General features: G+C 43.7%; 1 protein-coding gene across 1 annotated transcript in view; it reads left to right on the top strand.

The window, feature by feature from the left end:
* LOC146798535 (UTP--glucose-1-phosphate uridylyltransferase-like) overlaps positions 1-20488 on the top strand; it is an 81675-nt gene that overhangs the window by 48900 nt on the left and 12287 nt on the right. The window contains exons 7-9 of the mRNA XM_085625823.1: positions 5740-6046; positions 6169-6369; positions 7101-7343. Of these exons, the coding sequence (XP_085481949.1) occupies positions 5740-6046; positions 6169-6369; positions 7101-7343 (751 nt within the window). The remainder of the gene's footprint in view (positions 1-5739; positions 6047-6168; positions 6370-7100; positions 7344-20488) is intronic.

Below are 20488 nucleotides of genomic sequence, written 5' to 3'. Positions count from 1 at the left end.
CTGATGATAATACTGCATATCAGGAGTTAATTGCTAGGGCAACCACTTACTATGGGGTAACTTTATATAAAGAAGCCCTAGAAGAGGATTTCCTATTTGAAACCATAGGAAACACACACAGAACATCACAATCCTTGCCGATGTTAAAGGGTATAATGAGGCAAGCTGACAATATTTTTAAGGATCCAGTTAGAGCATGTATCCTAACACCTAGGGTGGATAAAAATATAAACCCCCACCATCTGACCCAGTTTTTTTTAAGGACCAGTTGCCTTTAAATTCTTTAGTAGTCACTAAAGCCCGTAAAAGTGCAAATTTACAAACGTCAAGGGAGACACCACCTCCTGATAAAGAATCCAAACTAATAGCTGCCTCAGGGAAAAGGGTAGCAGCTCAATCAGGCATCCATTGGTGCATAGCCAATACACAAGGCCTATTGGCTAGGTATGATAGGCCACACTGGGACGATATGGAAGAATTATTACAATATCTTCCAGAAGAACACAAGAGAAAGGAGCAGGAAATAGTGCAGGAAGGGAAACGTATCTCGAGTTCCTCTATCAGATGTGCGTTAGATGCTGCAGATACTGCAGCTAGAGGAGTCAATACCAGCATTCTACTTAGGAGACATGCATGGCTCAGAATTTCGGGTTTCAAACCAGAAGTTCAACAAACTATTCTTAATTCACCTTTTGATAAGGAACACCTCTTTGGGCCTCAAATAGACCAATCTCTTGAAAAGATGAAAAAGGATACAGAAGTGGCGAAATCTGTGGGAGCACTTCAGTCTCCTTCTACTAGAGGTTCCTTTCATCTCTCCTTTCACAGAGGGGGCTCCAAAACCAATACCACAGATGCGGGCGCATCTTCATACAAAAGAAAGACACAATCTTCCCCCTCTAGAGGATTCTATAAGGGTGGAAATAAGGGTAACAACTTTAAAGGAAGAGGTAGAGGTACACCAGCATGGAATAGTACTCGTTACAATGCAAACATTTACAACGCATGCCTTTACAACGCAGTTTTTGCATCGCAACATCCATTACAATGCATGATTTTACATCGCATGCCATCACAGCGCATTTTTAGAAACTACATTTACAACGCATTCCATTACATCGCATTATACCATTACAACGCATACCATTACAACGCATACCATTACATTGCAGGTAATGTAAGTATTGGATAGTGTAGGGGTAAAAATTACTATTCCCACACCGGTGAGTGCAACAGTAGGGTAAGTGCTGGATAGTGTAGGGGTAACAATTACTATTCCCACTCCATTGAGTGCAACAGTAGGGTAAGTGTTGGATAGTGTAGGGGTAAAAATTACTATTCCCACTCCAGTGAGTGCAACAGTAGGGTAAGTGTTGGATAGTGTAGGGGTAAAAATTACTATTCCCACTCCAGTGAGTGCAACAGTAGGATAAGTGTTGGATAGTGTAAGGGTAAAAACTAGGCGTTGTAATGGCATGCGTTGTAGTGACATGCGTTGTAATGACATGCGTTGTAGTGACATGCGATGTAATGGCTGCGTTGTAATGGCATGCGATATAAAGGATGTTGCGTTGTAATGACTGCGTTGTAAAGGTAGTGCGATGTAATGACTGCATTGTAAAGGTTGTTTCCCACCAGCATGCACCTCTCCATCCACTAACAGGCAGTGACTTGCTATCACTTCCCCCCGATCATTCATCACCTGTCAGGGGAAGATTACAACAGTTTCTTCCCATTTGGCAATTAATAACATCAGATAAACAGGTGTTGGACATTATCCAACATGGAATTGCCTAGAGCTCACAAGCAACCCTCCCAACATTCCACCTCGTATTCACAAACTGTCTTTTGAACATCAACATCTGCTCAAACAAGAAGTACAAGCTCTTTTAACGAAAGAAGCTATAGAACCTGTCGCATTACAACAACAAGGATCAGGAGATCATTGTAAGGATATTCGATATACTTCCTAATTCCCAAAAGAGATAGTTTATTAATGCCAATCTTGGATCTCAGGTCAACAAACCTATACATATTATCAGAACACTTCCTTATGGTCACACTTTAACAGGTACTTCCACTTTTACATTAAGGCAACTTTATCTCAACACTAGACTTAAAGGTCGCATACTTTCATATACCCATTCACCCAGCACATCACAAATATCTCGGATTTGTGATAGGAAAAAATCAATTCATAGTACTTCCATTCAGAGTAACTACACCCAGAGTGTTCACCAAATGCCTTGCAGTAGTAGCAGCACATCTACGAAGACAGCAAATCCATGTCTTTCCATACCTAGACGATTGGCTCATAAAAGCCAACACACATCCCAAAAGTATGCAACACACACAAACCACCATAAACCTTCTACATCAGTTCGGATTTATAGTCAGTGCACAAAATACAACCATATCTAGGAGCCATTCTAAACACCTCAAATGGCTCTAGCATATCCCAATGCAGCCAGGATTCACAATTTGCAAACATTGTTACTCCAGTTTCAAAACAACCAGTATCTAGCAGTCAGTACTTTCATGCAACTACTGGGAATGATGGTGTCGTGCATTGCCTTAGTGCCTTATGCAAGACTAAACATGCGTCCTCGACAAGAATGTTTAGCACGTTAGTGGAATCAATCACAGGGTTAGCTAACAGATCTAGTGTTGGTAGACAGCCACCCTCATCGCTCTCAGCAGGGGTGGAACACAACATTTATCAAAAGAGCAGCCCTTTATCAACCCTATTCCACAAGTTGTGTTTACAACAGACGTATCTCTCACAGGGTGAGGGAAACATTTTCAACAGTTTAACAGTTCAGGGTCTTTGGGATACCACCCAACAGAACCATCACATCAACTACCTAGAACTGCAAGCAGTTTAGCTAGCGTTAAAAGCATTTCTACCTCATCTGATAGGAAAAGTTGTTCTAGTCCGGACAGACAATATGACAACAATGTACAAAACAGGGGTGGGTGGCACACTCTATGCAGCTGTAACGCCTCTCTCAGACCATTTGGCGTTGGGCAATTCATCACAAAATGCAACTCTTGGCAGAACACCTTCCAGGGACAGACACAATCTTTGCCGACCTCCTCAGCAGAATGAGGCAACCAGTACACAAATGGGAACTTCACCCACAAGTTCTCCTTCCATACTTTAAAAAATGGGGATTTCCACAAACAGACCTCTTTGCCACAGCAGAGAACTCAAAATGCCCAGACTTTGCCTCCGGGTTCCCACACCCTCTATCCAAAGGCAATGCCCTATGGATCAACTGGGCAGGGATATTTGCTTACTACGCCTTTCCTCCTCTTCCTCGCCTTCCATTTCTGGCTCGGAAACTCAGGCAGACATCTCTCACACTGATTCTGGTGGCTCTCACTTGGGCTCGTCAACCATGGTTCACCACACTATTAGAACTCTCAATAGTTCCTCACCAGAAGCGTCATATAATTTCAAACTTTCTCACACAGAACCATGCAGAAATTAGACATACAAACACCAAGGAACTCAACCTAGCAATTTGGCTCCTGAAGTCATAGAGTTTGGATACTTAAACCTTCCACCAGATTATATGGCAGTTCTTAATGAAGCAAGTAGACCCACCACTAGGGCATGTTATGCAGCACAGTGGAAAAGGTTTGTGATATATTGTAATAATAACACAATTGATCCGCTAAATGCACCTATACAAAATATTATTTGTTATCGTTAGCCTACACATCCATTCGATTACAGATTGCATCAGTAGCTGCATTTCTTCAAAACAGACCTATTCAATGTTCCAGTAATTAAGGCCTTTATGGAAGGCCTTAAAGAATAATACCACCCAGAGTATCACCTGAACCTGTCTGGAACCTTAACATTGTTCTCACAAGGCTAATGAGTCCACCTTTTTAACCTTTACACAATTGTTCATTACAATTTCTTTCATGGAAAGTTACCTTTCTAATTGCTATCACTTCACTAAAACATGTTGGTGACCAGCAGGCATTAACCTTAGAAGAACCCTTCTTTCAACTTCATAAAGATAGAGTGGGTCTTCGTGCAAACCCAAAATTCCTTCGAAAAGTGGTCTCTGCTTTTCATATTAACCAATCAGTTAGGTTACCTGTGTTCTTCCCTCAACCTGATTCAGTAGCAGGAAGAGCTCTATATACACTTGGGGGCCGATTCCGATCTCGGTCGGAAGGGCACCGAATTGGGTTCGGCCGTAGCGGATCCGATTCCGATGCTTCTTTTCCGACCGATCCGTACACGGGTCCGGACGACGAAGTACGATGTGAAGATGTGCGAATTCTCCGACCGACTCGTTCCCGGCTCCGACCCGATCCATCCGACACAGTCGCACACAAACCGACGCGCGCAATGGAGACGATTCCCGACCAAACGAGTACGATGCTCGAATTGCACAGCTCGACCGAGTCGGAGCGTCCGGCTCGCAAGAGCTCCCGGAGTCGGACTTCGGGGGTCCGCGTCGAACCCCCCGACACCAGCAGTCGTACGACTCGCACACAAGGAGACAACCATGGGTCTCCCCCACACAGGCATGTACGGCGCGGATGACACCGACGCGTACCCACTGTAGGGGGCGCACTTGTTCGAGACGTACCCATTCAGTCAATGGGAGCGTCGTACAACTGGCTCCCATTGACTTCTATGGGAGTCCGACCGAACCGAGTCCGACAGCATACATGCGCATCGTACTCGCTCTGTCGGACTATAGGGGTCCGGTCAGAAAATACTCCGGATCCGACTCGGTCGGAGTGCTTTCCGACCCGGATCAGAATCGGCCCCTTGATGTCAAAAGAGCACTATTATATTATATTGATAGTACAAAAGATTTTCGCAAAACAAAACAACATTTTGTTGCCTTTGCTCCACCTCATAAAGGAAATCCTATCTCTAAATCCAGTATTTCTAGATGACTTGTTAAATGTATTCAGACTTGCTATGTTAAAGCTAAAAGGACTTTAACTATACCACCTAGAGCACATATTACTCACAAAATAGGAGCATTTATGGCCTTTTTAGTCAATGTTCCCATAGCTGACATATGTAAGGCAGCTAAATGCTCTACACCTCGCACATTTACCAAACATTATTGTGTGGATGTATTGGCACGTCAACAAGCTAATGTAGAACGACAAGCAGTGCTAAAACACTTTTTCAAACTGCAACACCCACTGGTTAGCCACCGCTTTGGGAGAATGCTGCTGTACAGCCCGCAAAGCATGTGTATCTACAGCACACATGCCTCGAACGGATTATGTTACCCTGAAAGCATCTGTTCTAGGCATGTAGAGCTGTAGATTCACATGCGCCCACCCTCCTCCCCGTACATCTGTGGTTGTTGCAGTTCTTATTATTCACATTACAAACACATGGACATCTCTATACTACACTTACTTACTCAATTCTCACCATCTTGTGGGAAAACAATCTAACAATAGAGTTGATGCCATTGCTCATTATAACCGAAAGGAGGAGTCACCTCACCTTGTGACTGTAAAAGACTTCTGCGAAGCAAACAACTTGCAAACATCATGAGCCAACACTAGATGGCAGGAGGATGCAAAGCATGTGAATCTACAGCTCTACATGCCAAGAACATATGCTTACAGGGTAAGTAACATAATCCTTGCCAGAGATTTCAGAATTGTATCTTTCTGGTGCCATGTACTTTTCCCTTCGTTCCTTACCGTTAGCTTTTTTCACCTCTTCATGTTGAAAAGGTTTCCACGCATTAACAAAGAATCGCGCCTGCCATTAGCGCGTTCACTCTCAATGGATGGAGCCAATGCTGAGGCATGGTACCCTCCAGGTCATGGGGACGTTTATGCCAGCCTGCACCGCTCTGGCCTGCTGCACCGCTTCTTGAGCCAGGGCCGTAAGTTTGTCTTCATCTCCAACATTGACAACTTGGGAGCCACTGTGGACCTGCACCTCCTGAGCCAACTTGCTAATGGTCGCCCTGACCACTCTGGGCCTCCCTTCGAATTCATCATGGAAGTGACAGACAAGACACAAGCTGATGTTAAGGTAGGCATTCATGGAGATTTAACGACAGAAATGTGCCTTGAAAAGGCCCACAGTTGTAGGGAAGAGTATGTCATATGTACACTTGTTCTGAGAGGTCACTGCGTCTCTTCTTGGTTTCAAAGGGAGGTACGTTGATCCAGTATGAGGGAAATCTCCGTCTCTTGGAGATCGCACAAGTGCCACATGATCATATTGATGAGTTCAAATCTGTCTCCAAGTTTAAGATCTTCAACACCAACAATCTGTGGGTATCCCTGGAGGCCATCAGGAGGCTTCTAGAGGAAGAGAATGGCATCAACATGGAAGTCATAGTTAATTCCAAGGTAAGAGAGAGTGCTAGAAGAATTGAAAACAAAGAAGTGTGAAAGCAACATGCAGAGATGGAGCAGAAGTAATTGGTTGGGACAATATGATATTTTGATTTGTTATGCCAGGCCTTCGATTTCTCTTTTCTGATACTTGCAGCCTTTTCGAGTCAATCCTAGAGCCCAATCGACTAGTTTCACGGTGCTAAGATAAGAGCGGAAGAGAGATGGGTAATGGGAGGTTGAAAATGATACAGTGAGATGTACGAACAGTAGAAGATGATGGGGAACCCGGAGTGGTCCTCTCTAGGGCACTAGAGGTAAGACAAGTGAAGATAGAGGAAAGCAGAGAGTGAGAGAGAGTGATAAATTTGAATTACAGAAACATGGCTAATATTGAGGGACTGATCTTATCAAAGATGAGAGTAAACCGAATCATAGGTCACAAGGGATGTCGTTACAAAGAAATAGAACTATAGGGGGAGCTTGTGGTAATAGAGATAAGAGGTGAGAGAGAGTAGTGTGGGAAACCGAGCTTGAGGAGGCATAGAGCAGCTATCAGATGGGAAGGCGAGGGAGAGTAATGCGGGATTGGTGAGAAGTGATGAAGAAAATGATGGAGTAGTCTGACAGAGGCCCAGTGGCACATTTGTAGTGGTAGGAACAGGATCTAAGGAAAAGTGTAGGAGACAATGACAAAAAGTAGGAATGGTGCCTTTCTCTCACCTTTCGTACTCTCTCTTTTCTAGACCCTAGATGGCGGCCTAACAGTGATCCAGCTAGAGACCGCAGTAGGGGCAGCCATCCAAAGCTTTCAAAGGGCCATCGGTGTTAATGTGCCCCGCCGTCGTTTCCTGCCAGTAAAGACCACCTCAGACCTACTTCTCGTCATGTCAAACCTCTTCAGCCTGAGGCAGGGCCACCTATCTCTGAGTGAGCAGCGGCAGTTCAAGACTGTGCCCCTCGTCAAATTGGGCAATCACTTCACCAAGGTGGGTTAGATCTTTGACTATACCAAGCATTCTTCCCTTCTTAGCTCTTGCCCTCCTGAATAAGGCATTGAGCAGAATTACATATTCAGCTATATACATCACAGCATGAAAAAGCTACTTAAATGTGACGGGTCTGTGCTTGTAAGAAAATAGCTGTACTGAGCTCTGTGGCCTTGCAAAACCTTACAGACCAACCCTCAACAACTCACTAACGTAAAATTCCCAATCTCCTGCATCACTTAAATTAACCACTTATCTATGCCTAGTGATCGGTGTATCCCTTTCAAACTTACTGCTCCTGCCTGATGCTGGAAGTGCAGTTGTTCTTAATGTTCTTGCTCTTAATCTCTACTTGATGTATTTCTCCTCTCAGGAGCCTCTTGCTGCTCCCCACTTTCAGGATTTATTTAGCGGTTCTCCTCCTCTTCCTTCGCTTATCATTGCAAACATTGAATTTGTTTTTACTGTTTACAGCAAACATTCTTATTTTATCAAGTTGCATGATTGAGTATGTAAGTACCTGGAGACATCATTTTATGCACTGCAGAGTCTCTCCGAGTAAGACCTTTTATCTCCTGGCCCTACCATCTTCCTCTGCAATTCTAGGATGCTGGTCCTCCTAAATCTCCGGCCCTCCTGGCCTTCCAGAGTGTACTCTGCATATAGGCTCACCATTCTGATAAGACTTCTGACCTGGTCTGTCCAGTCAGTGAGAAAGACCAACCAACTATACCAAACTTATGCAGAAACTCTTCGGGCACAAACAACTGCATCCAGAAAGAACAGTTGTTGGAATCCTGTACCTAAAGTGATAACAATTTATTCAGGTGGTTATCGAAAATATGAAGAACATTGGCCATTAAACATAGCTGCCAACCATCTTCAATCTTCAATGAGAAAGGAATAAAATCCATTCCTTTCTGTAAAACAACATAATTACTATATCAGTCTTCCTCCTGTCTCTGTCGTGCCCTGGCTTGAGGACCTCCACTCCACCCAGCTAGGTGGGTAGCACCCACGTCCTCATTCTGTTTGGTTCTCACCAAAATCCAGACTCTGCATTTTATCCTGCCCCCTGTATCTTTGCTCTGGTTTACTGTACAGAGTCTCTTCCATTTCCTTTTTCTGGGTCGGTCCGCTACATGCATCACTCATGGTTCCTCAAAACCTAAAAACTGGCAGCACCATATCTCAATTTGACTGGAGCTTTAGGTTTGCATGGAAAGGTTAGGCGTCACTCAACTATAGCTATGGTTCTCTTATCATCCACTAGGTGTTAGCTATCACACGTTAGGCTTATAAACTCTGAGTACACAGGTTATGAAGAAGAAGCACAGAGAGAGTGGTTTGGGGGTCACCCCCCCATCAATGATTTTCATGTGCATTTCATGGTTTCCCATTGCTTAGATGGGCAGTTCACTGTGACTTTACATTATCTCATTTGGAATAACCATTAGTCTTGAGACTCTACCTGATGGCAACCCAGATTAGGACCCAATTCTGCCCCCACCACCCATGCAAAAAAGCTTGGCATTGACATTGACAACCACCTCAGCCTAGCCGCCCAAGTCAACGCTGCCACCTCCACCTGCTTCCAAACCCTGAAGATGCTTTGGAAAATCTTCAAATGACTCCATACTGGCACCTGAAAGCCGTCACTCATATCCTAGTCACTAGAAAACTTGACTACGGGAAAGCCCCCGACTCCGGGATCAGCAAACCATCCAGGACTCTACAGCCAGACTCATACTCAACCTCCCACAAACACACGCATATCAGACCGCACCTCAGAGAAATCCACTGGCTTCCAATACACAAACCGGCCCAGTTTAAACTCCTCACAACCACCTTCAAAGGCCTGCACAACACTGACCGGTCTATCTCAATAGCTGCATCTAATTTCTCAGACCTACCCAGCCCTTCCAATTGACCCGGTTCCTACTTGCACACGTGCCATGCATATGCAGAACCAGATCTGGCGGCTGGGCCTTCTTACACATTGCTCCCAAGTCCTAGAACATACTGCTTGTAAACATCTGAGCTAAGAAGCTTATGACCTGGCTCTTCGAATAGCCCTCTGGACAGCCCTCAGTAGGCCAGGATGGACCTTCCTCAGTGCTTTGACGCCCTTCCTGGTGATAGTGCGCCCCGCCCTGCCCCCCCGCCAGTGGATTTCAAACGACCCACCCCCCAACAAGGCAGAGTGCCTGTTGCCCCCCCTCCCATATGTGGGTGCCTGGTGTACAACCTTCCCACCCTTGCCGTGACTGAAGGATGGATACATGTTACACAACAATCAAAAAAATGCTCGTGAACCCCTCAGCGCTTCAATCGAACATATCTCAAAATGCCAGTGATGCCGCCCGGTCCGACTATGTTAATCTCCCTTTAGTCAACCAGGGGCCTCCGTCATACACCCCATTGCCCACCATACATTCAGTTGCTCATCAAGGTCCCAAGTATCCTTCGGGTCGCGACAAGGAGCATTGACCTACCTCCTACCCTCTCATCCCTTCGAGTCCGAGATGATCTCCCCCCGAGCCAGGTCCTCACGATGCTTCGCCCCGTTGGTCGGTGGACCACCTCTGGTCCTGTCGTACCTGCCGCTGTTCTGTTTCCCCACCCTTCGCCATCCCTCCAGTCAGTCCCAAGTGTCTTCTGGGGATGAAAATAACCAGGTCTTGCCGTCCGATTCAACCCGGAGCTTCACCGGGAAGAGCATAGAATACTTTATTTCCTTGTCCCGTAGCGCCTTCTTGACCGCCAGAAAGCTGCATCGCTGGGCCTGCACTTTGGTTGTGAAGTCCGGGAAGAATGTTATTGCGCTGGTTTCTCTTTGTAAGGGCGGTCTGGCACGAGCCGTTTGGAGGATCACATCACGGTCCCGAAAATTGAATACTCTTGCAATGATAGGTTTCGGGGGAGCCCCAGGCTTGGGCCACCCCCGGGGACTCGATGGGCCCATTCAATGGAGAAATAATCAGACAGGCGTTTCGGCTGGAGCCTCTTTGTTACCAGGTGTTCTACAAAGAGGTCTGCTGCGGGTTCCTCCGCTCGTTCCGGGACCCCCAGTATGCGTATGTTGTTTCTTCGGGCCCTTCCTTCATAATCGTCAAGGAGGCCTTCCATTTTTGGGCTACTTGGTGTTTAAGGAGGTCCGAGTCAGACGTTCGTGTAATAGTGACGTCTTCCACATCTTTTACTCTGGTATCCATTTTGCGTAGGTTCCCTCTGATGAGGGAGATCTCTATATTGATGGTATCAATCCGTGATTCTAGAGACGTCCGGACTCCCGTGATGGCCTCCATGAGATCCTGGAGGGTAGGGTCAGACTGAGGAGACTTGGGATGAGGGTCGTTTGTCCCACCCTTGGCAGCTGTGTCGGTCTCATCACCTGTTTTCCCCCATGCGAATTTAGAAAGCGTCTTTTGGGCCTGTGTTTTAGGTCCCCTGCCACTGGCCATTGTAGGGTGTGAACGCTCCCTATGTGGATCTTGTATTGGTACTCGCTGCCGCCTGCCCAGGGAAGGGGGAATTACTGAGTCCCTCCCCGTCGGCCTGTCAGTTTTCCCGGTTAACTAGACAGTGGTATCGTCCAGTAGATGAGCGCCACTAAGTTTTGCCTCTGGAACTTCCTGATGGCTGTTGATCAAAAGAGGGGGGTTGTGATGTAGCCTGTAAGCGAAGGTAGGGGCACTCTTGATGATTAGTTATGTAGGTTTGATTTAAGGTGAACTGTGATGTCCCCCTGCAACTTTCCCTTAGTCGCGCCCCTGCAAGCTTATGTCCACAACCCCCAGGGCCACGCTTAACTCGGGCTGTCAGCAGATGTTCAGGTCTTCAGCTACACAGCGATACAACAGCCTGATTATGCAGCTCAGTGAGGGGATAGTGTGCAGCAGTGGAAATCCCGAGACATAGGGGGGTCCCTCGTACCACCAGGCCTCAGACCGAGGCCTCAATTAGTAAAGGGGCCAGAGGGGGGGAACGCGTGCCGCACTCCACATACAGGCGTCACTCCCCTCTGCCCAAACGATGTGTGCGCGGCGTCAGGCAAGTCTTTGGTGAGCAATGGGCCGCCCCCGAGCCCTCCAGACGATCCTCTGCCTCTATAATCAGGGCCACTCACCGCCACAGTTGGGACTGCCGCAGCAGGCCGCCCTGTTGCTTCCAGCAGTGCTCCAGGGGTGCGCGTCTCTCGGCAGGCTCCGGTTCTGTGAGGGGTCGCCCCCGAGCCCTCCAGGTGCTTCCTTACGCCGGTGTGTAGTTCTCTCTCCTCAGCAATCTAGATCTCGGGAGCGGGCCGCCATGTTGTTACCAGCGGAGCTCCAGGGGCTCTGTGTTGCCTCTGCTATTACTTCAGTTCGGGCTTGGGTCACTCGATTCAATCTGCGCTACTGTTCTCGGGATCTATGCCCCTCAGACCGAGGGGATGGCAGCCAATTTCAGGCCGGATAGTGGAAGAAAGACGGCGAGGGTAGCGGAGCCGCTTCAGAGCGTGGCCATTCTATTCGGCTGCAAGCCACGCCCCCCCAGTTCTACATATTTCACAAAGGAACCACTAATAACAACCCAGGTCTTCAACATTTAGTGCTCCACTTGGGAAGGTTTAGAAGCTCATAGAAAAATAGGTGCAAAGATAGGTTTGCTGCTGCAATTCCTCCCTTGCCTTTGGTATTTTCCAACAGCCCTTCTCCCCTGAAGCTCTACACTGGCATTGTCACTTCATACCTCTACCAAATCCTTGCCTGCTGGCAAATGAACAGTGTAAAGGTTTTGGAATGAACTTTTCAAAAATCCAATTCAATGATCTCATTTATTGCAGATAAAGGTGTACTCCAATGGAGGTCAATGTGAACTACAAAGGCTGACACCCTTGTAGTCAAAGAATAGAGAGCTTTAGATTAATTAATATATTTTCTTCCATTGTGTTCATTGCAAATGAAAGCATTTCTAGATGTAACATGGCCCTGAGGCCAAGGTAACCCACTTTGATAAAATGGGGAAGCGCTGTTTGACCAATGAATGTCAGGAGCTGGAAATTTATGTCCCTGATAAGACAAAGTTATCTTGTGAAAGTCTTTGCTTGCTCACCACTTCTCATCTCTATTAGCAGAATATAGGCAGAATCTCCTGTTTTTTTTTGTCTTGATTTAAATATCTGAACAGATGCTTCACCACTCAATCTGCAGGTTCTGTACACAAAAAGCAATTCAGAATATGAACTATTGGGAGAAGCTAAGGCTTTAATAGAAAGGCTCAGGATACAGTGGAAGACAAGGAACAAGTGAAGAACAGGTCAACTAAAAAGTAAAAACAAGTGACCACTCGGTGAAGTACAAAATCCCACTGACTCTTGTAACTCCCCATCAGGTTCCAGCATCATGGGAATCCACTGTAGTAACTGCCATCCTCAAGAAATCTAACGGGGAACCTTCAAATTTGGCAAATTACGGGCATGTTTCTTTACTACCTGTACCAACTAAGATGTTAGAATCTCACATCAATTACTCTCTCACTCAATATCTTGACTCCAATAATCTTTTGGATCCCACACTATGTGGCTTCCGGGCGGCACATTCTACTGAACCACGTCGGCTCATGGTGACAGAGAACTTGAAACACCAACTAGATGTGAAGAGCATGGCAGCACCTATACTGCTTGATCTTTTGGCTGCCTTTGACACCATTTCCCATAAGATTATTTTTACATAGTGTGTGGTAAATTTGTGTTGGGCAGATCTCTATAAAAATCGTATCCAAGTCATCAAAATTTCTTCTTATTTTTGTTTGGTGGCAATCAATCAGGGTGTCCCTCCAGGTGTCGACATGGAGTCCGACCCGCTTTATTATCTATATGGCACCCCTTGCCTTGCCAGACTTGTAAATGGGTATGGGTTTGAAGTGTTTTCTTACACAGACAAAACTAATGTTGAACAATGGACGAACAAGACTCCAGTTCATTCAATTTATGACATCAGTGGCTAAGTGGATGTCCCAATTTCATATAAGGTTAAACTCAGATAAAACTGGGTTATTGATCTGTGGTCCGAATCCCCAACCCTGGACGAATGATTGGTCACCAACTGAACTAGGTGCACTGCCAAGCTCGCTTGATTCTGTACGTGATCTTGGAGTCAAATTTGACTCCCAGTTATCTTTTTCTTTACAGGTTCAGGTGTCACCTGTACTTGTTAATAATAATAATAGGTTGATTTCTAAAGTGCATGGTTACTCTCAAAGGAGTGTCCTCGCGATTGTCTACCAACCTACACCCAAATCGGGATAACAGAACGAAACAAACCAGACTGAAAAGTATTGTTGCAAGCAGGGCCAATTCCAGTCCCAGCCAAGTCCTAAGGCAGCTGGAATAACCAGGTCTTCAGCATTTTACGGAATACTACTTCTGAAGCCTTCTGAAGACTTGTTTTGGCATCCTAAAAATTAAGGTGCTCCCATTTCTACCTTTTTCTGCCAGAAAAACGTTGATGATTGAGGCTCTGGTCACCTCTAGGCTAGATTACTCCAATGCCTTATGTCTAGGTACCTCTAAACAACTTATTGCTAGATTGCAAATTGTTCAAAATGCTTCGGCCAGTCTATTACTTGACATCCCTAGACACTGCTTAGTGTTCCTTGAATCCTAAGGCCTCCACTGGTTACCAGTTTCTAAGCACATCCAGTTTAACATACAATTAAATATTCTTCTATACTCCTCTCTGACCTCTGAGGTTGATGAATTCGTTTTTCTTGCAACCACCCAGAATTCGGTTAGTGAGACGTGGGGGAAGCTCTTCTGCCCTCCTGGGAGCAAGATTATGGATTGGTTTGCCGTTTGCCCTCCGCTCGATTACAGAACGATCTCTCTTCCATAAAGGGCTCAAAACCTGTTTTTTCAAGCAGGTATTTAATTGATTGTTTTACTCCTCTTTCTTATCTGTCCCAGTATGCCATCAGTCTTTGATTTTTAAGGGATTTTGAATTAAGTAATCAGTACCTAGAAGCTCTCTTTTGAGAAGTTTTGCGCTTTTTATAAATGTTATTTTCATTTCATCAGGTGCACTAAATGGGAACCTGGAGATCTGCTATTATGAATTAGAAAATTCTTACCTGTGCACTCGAATCAACAATTGCCATGTCATGGGAAACCAGTAGTGGTGTTGATGCGGCGCGGAATGCAAAATCCCTCTTTTCGTCACAGGTCATAGATCACACACAATACTACATACGCTGGTGGGGCCCATAACACCAACATACACCCATCGAATAACCTGTTTCGAAGAGGTGATCGTTCCACACGATGTAATGGGAGAGAGTTCTCACACTCACATAACATAACCCTATTCATAAAGATCTAAACTTCACCTTTAGTACTCCTCCCATGTATAGGCCATGGATCTACTAGCTGCAGGTTGAAGTGATAACGAAATCTATAACATCATTTACATAAATACATTTTCTCAAATAATAACGACCCAACACAGTTCTTTGTAATGAATATTAAATTTTATCTAAATAATTGAATTCAATTCTCTGGGTTTTAATCAAGCAAATTAGATCATCATAGTTACCTATTCTGGCTAAAAGTCACCCTCTAAGTCAAAATCCCGGTCATCGGTTCATACTGTCAGAGTCATTGGAAACAGCTGTCCCGCAGTGTCACCGTCCTCTCCGTCAGTAAATCGCAAATCTTCTGAAGGGTCTCGAACAATTGAAAGGCAAAAGCTCAAAGCAGCTAAGGCCCCTCTCTAATCTACCATTTTTATAGTAAATTTACATTCCGAAATGTAACATTTGATATTTTGAACAAGTCTGATTGGTCCGTTGGGAAAGGTTCGATTTCTTTCCCATACATATAATGTGTCTTTAGATATAGTTCCAATCCACGCAATAGTATCTTTTCATTGTTTCTTTCAGAGCAGCTTGGCCGTAAGCCCGGGAAATAGCCTTGGTTGTCACAGTTGAGTCGGGGTCATGTAAAGGCTGCGGCAGCTGACGGCGTCGCATGCGCACTTCACCCAGAGATGTTCATAATGGAGTTGTTCTTGTCTAACAGGGACGTCAGCCATTTTGTGGCCACCAAATGGTCAACTTAAGCAAAGAAACACAAAAATATAATTAATACATAGAAATGACTAATAATCTGTTATCCCCTTACTAATACCCATATGTGTATGTATTTATCTAGCAGAAGCAACACTTAATGCAGGTTATAATCACATTAATAAAGCACAAATCACAAATACATCACAAAAGCAACATATAATCATGCAATTTCTGATTGTCTATTATTAGTATGCATACAAGATTAGTTTACGTCATTAATTAAGCCATGCCACTGCAATTCCCACGTATATTTCTTATATTAGTAATGTTGATTAATTCACACAGCAAACCATTAGTATAATTACAATTAATTAATTAATCTTATTAATCTAAACATGCAAAATGGAGAGGGTATACAATTTTAAAAGAAAAGTCCACTCCAGCAATCCCCCCTTTGGTGATTTTATCACCACCACAACACTAAATTGATTCACCCTTTTACGGAAAATTGAAATGTATTCTTGCTCTTAATTATAGTTCAGTTTCTTCTTCATCTCTTTTTGCTTTTTTATACAAACTTTCTTTCCACTCTTCTAAAGTTATCTATGTTAAGTCTCCATCTACATCCTTCTTTCTTTTTAGTTTTTCTCTTTTTATTTTATTCTTTGTTTTCTTGTTTTTACAACACATACATCCTAATCTTAATATTAGTAAGACGAAAATCACACAAGTTAATGGGAATAATATTTTACCTATAACTGTACTACCTATTTTAACTAAGACATTTTTAATAGCAGCAATCTTCTTCCCAATCTTTTCCCAAACACCTTCAACCTCCAGTGGTACAATTTTCATCATGCAATTCAGTAATATTTTTAATGTAAACCTTTAGATCTTTGCTTTCGTCTGGAATGTAAGTGCAACAATGTTGAACTTTCAGCATTCCACAGACTCCACCCTCTTTTGCCAATAAGATATCAAGGGCAAGTCGATTTTGCATTACCATAGCACGCATGGCAACCATTTCAGTATTAACCAATAAAAATCCTCCAGCGGTGCTTGTTGACAAGCGATCCACTACTGTTGATAATCTTCTAATATTGTTCGCATTCAGAGATATTCCCACTGCTGGTATCAATGCTCCAAATATATCACGTACAATTTCTGCCCAAGATTCTCTTTTACTACGTGTTATTTGATCACCTAACCTATGTACACCATCTTTATCTCTGTCCATGTGAAAGATTTTTGGAAAGACCAGGCCTACGTAACATGTGCCATACCAATGGTCTGGCAAACGATAATATGCCCTGTTCCCACAGATAAAATAAAGTCCAGGAAAGACTGGATCTCTTCCACCTTTAAATCCCCATCCACCTATGATTCGATATGTATCATGGCACTCACTATTCCCTACAAAATGATTATCATATGCTGTTTGATTTCTTCTGATACACAGTTTCCCTTTCTGAGGCCAATCTAGAGCCAAAGTTGGATTAGACTCTCCCTTCATGTGTTTTTCCATTTCTACATCCCAGACTGTTTTCTCTCCTTTTCCTTCAGATCCTTTTCTTCTCATTTTCAACCTCCTTTCCTCCACCATGTCTTGGAATGTCTTTTCTTCATTCTTCAAACTGCATGTCAAATTATTTTTAAATATATATTCTAATGTTAGCTCCTTAGTTACTAAGAAAAATTCACCTAACACCTTAGCAGGTTTCACTTTATTTAGTTTATTATTAGCAGGTACTTGCGAAAAAATGTTATCTACGTCTGAATAATAATATTCTAATTTACCTGTTTCATGAAATAAGCTTGCTATCACACTACATGCTATTCCATATGTTGCTGGAAGGTGATGATATGTCACTCCCTCTGACATAGAAGCAGGTATCTGCATACATACGTAGCAATCTCTTACGTCCATGGTCTTTACATATTCATATAATAATTTTGAAAACACATTATTTGAAAAATCATTAATAGACCTATCCTTATGTAAATAATTATTATCTATTCTAGTCGGAACTACCTTTGGAATCTTTTTTATGTTAGTAATGTTCTCAGTGTGTCCTTCTAGTGTATCTATGGTGACCTTAAAAGAAATTAATAGAGCAATAGAAGCATTAATAATCCTGTACAACAACAACACATTTTACACCATCTCTTCCTGAATGTACATTTACCTTTGCTACTTTCTATGTTAGCCATCTTGTTAGTTTGGACTGTGTCTTTTGACTTAGCCTCTTTTATTTTACCACTAATTCTCTAACCTTAGGCCTCTAAGGCCCTACTTAGTCCTACCAATATCTATCGTTTGATTCAATTGTTACTTCTTCATCAGTAGTTTTCTAATTTTTCTCAGTTTGGCATTTCATCATTTTTCACTTCTTTCAGTTCATCCAAATACAGAATTTCCTGATCTTCCGTTTCTTCTTCCCCGATGTCTCAGGATTCCTGCTTCTTCCTCTTCTTCAACCACTTTCAGTACAGTCTCCTCTGGATTTCCTTGACTATCTGCCTCTTCCTCCGTTTCAGGCAGTGCCACGTACGTCCATTCTGGTGACTTATACTTCTGGTTAGGTTTCCTTGTTCTTTTTCCTTCTTCCTTGTCTTGAGTAGTATCTTCTTCTTTTGATTTTTCTTGGCTTGTCACTTCATTCACCTGATCTGCTCTTGGTGATTTTACTCGTGTCAGCCGATATCTCAATCTCTTTATGTTATTTGGCCACACTTCATCCTTTTTGACTCTTTTCTATTTACTTTCTTTATTGTTCTTTTCCTCTCTCCAAGCTCTTTTTCTTAGAACTCGTCCTTCTGGTATCTCATTTTCACTCTCTTCAGATTCTGTCTCAACTTGCTTTTTCTTTTCGACAACTTCTTTTTCCACCACTATTTTCCCTACTTCTGTCCCTCCTTGGGTCTCCGATACGCAATCTTTCTGCTGGCTACTTGTCCCTTCACCTAGCTGGATGTTGCAGTTCCCTACACCTCCTCGGGGGTCTTCCGCAATCTGTCCCTCTCTCTCTGTACCTGTCCCTATTCCACTTTGATCTATTATTTCGGGTGGAATTTCTCTTGGTTTTTCATCTGAAACTTCCTTCTCTCGAATTTCTTTCACTGCTTCTTGGTTGTCTTTTCCTTTCTCCTTTCTGTGTTCTTTTCTGAGACCTTGACTTCCCTGTTCGTCTTCAGAATCTGAACTGATATCAGAAATCTGCAATCGTCTTCTCAGAGAGATACTTCTGGGGACTAATATCTGATCAGGTTCCTTTTCCCCCCTTTCAGGATTTTCTTGTGTTCTTGGCTCTCCGTTATCTGATTCAGTACTTGACTCTGATTCGTCATAGTACTCTTTTCCTTTGCTGTCAACTGGATTTGGTATCCTCAAAGTATGGCTTGCATGGATCCAGTTTTTCACTCCAGCACACTTCACAGCCGTTGTTGTGGTCAGAATGACTTGTCTTGGTTTTCCCCACCTTGGAACCAAACAGTTTCTTCTTCTCTGGACTTTGATCCTTACCCAGTCTCCTGGGCTCAGATCATGGGCTGGCTTCCTTTCAAGGGTGGTGGCATCCGCTTCAACCTGATGAAACACAGAATGAACTGCGTCAGCCAGGCCTTTACAGTACTCCAACACCATGTCATCAGTTATTGTCATCAGCTTGTTGACTGGAATATAAACATGCCTCATCGCTCGTCCCATGATTATTTCATGAGGACTTAACCCTGTGGTTCTGTCTGGTGTTGCTCTAATGGTCATTAAAACAAGAGGCAAGACATCAGGCCATTTCATACCAGTGGCTAAACACATTTTTCCAATTCTGTTTTTGATTGTACCATTCATCTGTTCAACCACACCAGAAGCCTCTGGCCGGTAGGCACAATGTAGTTTCTGTTGTACATTCAATGCTTCACTAATCAATTTTACAATCTCGTTATGGAAATGTCCTCCTCTAAATATCACACTCTAGAAGAGACAAGGGATTAAGTCCTCTCTGACTCCCTTAGCAAAACGTAAATCTCACACAACAGAGATAGACTTTATAGTACAAATAGAGATCCTATACAGTAGAGACGGGAAAATAAAAAAAATATTAATACTGCCCTCACACACTTGGTAGTGTCATGCTTCATCATTGGGCCGCATCATACACCCAGGTGCAGACCAACACACTGGGTGGAGCGCAGTTTTTTAGAGGAAAAAAGATGAAGCGCAGTGGTGAAGGTAGAGTATAGTAAAGAAAGACAAAGACACAACACAAAAAGTGTTAATCAAATTATACAGGAAAATAAATTTTCTCCTAAAACGAAAAGGGACCAAGAGAGGTGCAGAAATACTTCTAAAACTGCCTAGGGGTTAACCCGTATCTATTTATTCTGTGTCAACCTCTGGCAGGGTTAAAATTTTCAATATGGGGAAATCGGGGAAGGTAACGACCCTTCTATCCCCACTGCAATTACCAACATGTTTCTGCCAGCTATTAAATTCGCCCCACAAGGTCGCTCTGGCATTCGTCAGGGTGTTGGTCCCTATTTTTGCGGTCTGGACCCCTATTAGGGTATTTTTTACCTTATTTACTCTGTAAACGTGGGCTTTTTCCCAACGTCTATTTTCTCTGGAAAATATCGAGAGGAATCTCTATTAAGAGTTTACGGATTAATATTCTTAACCCGGGACGGTAGGGGAGGTGCTCTTGTCGTCACACTTACTCCAAAGAAGCACTGCCTCTGGTAGCCCCTCACGCGTCCTCCTCTGTCTGATTCAAGAGTCACTGGGAACCCAAACCTAAGGATGAATCCTCTCAAAAGTAGCTTTGCCACTGTCAACCCATCATTTCTTCCTGTTGGGTATGCTTCCACCCACCTGGAGAAAAGGCAAACTACAACCAGAACATACCTCAGTCTGTTACACGGAGGCATTTCAATGAAGTCAATCTGCATTCTGGTAAAAGGTCCACCTTCCCGGCCTATGGTCCCTAGACTCACCACTGTCTTTCTCCCAGGATTGTATTGCTGACATATCAGGCATCTCTGACACAGGCTTCCTGCTACAAGTCTGAATTTTGGATTGTACCAGGTCTGCTTAAAAGACCTTA

This window comes from Triturus cristatus, chromosome 9, assembly GCF_964204655.1.
Source record: "Triturus cristatus chromosome 9, aTriCri1.1, whole genome shotgun sequence".
In the NCBI taxonomy this organism is placed as follows: Eukaryota; Metazoa; Chordata; class Amphibia; order Caudata; family Salamandridae; genus Triturus; species Triturus cristatus.
Note: the sequence above shows the minus strand (reverse complement) of the source record. Positions and strands in the feature narration are given on the sequence as shown.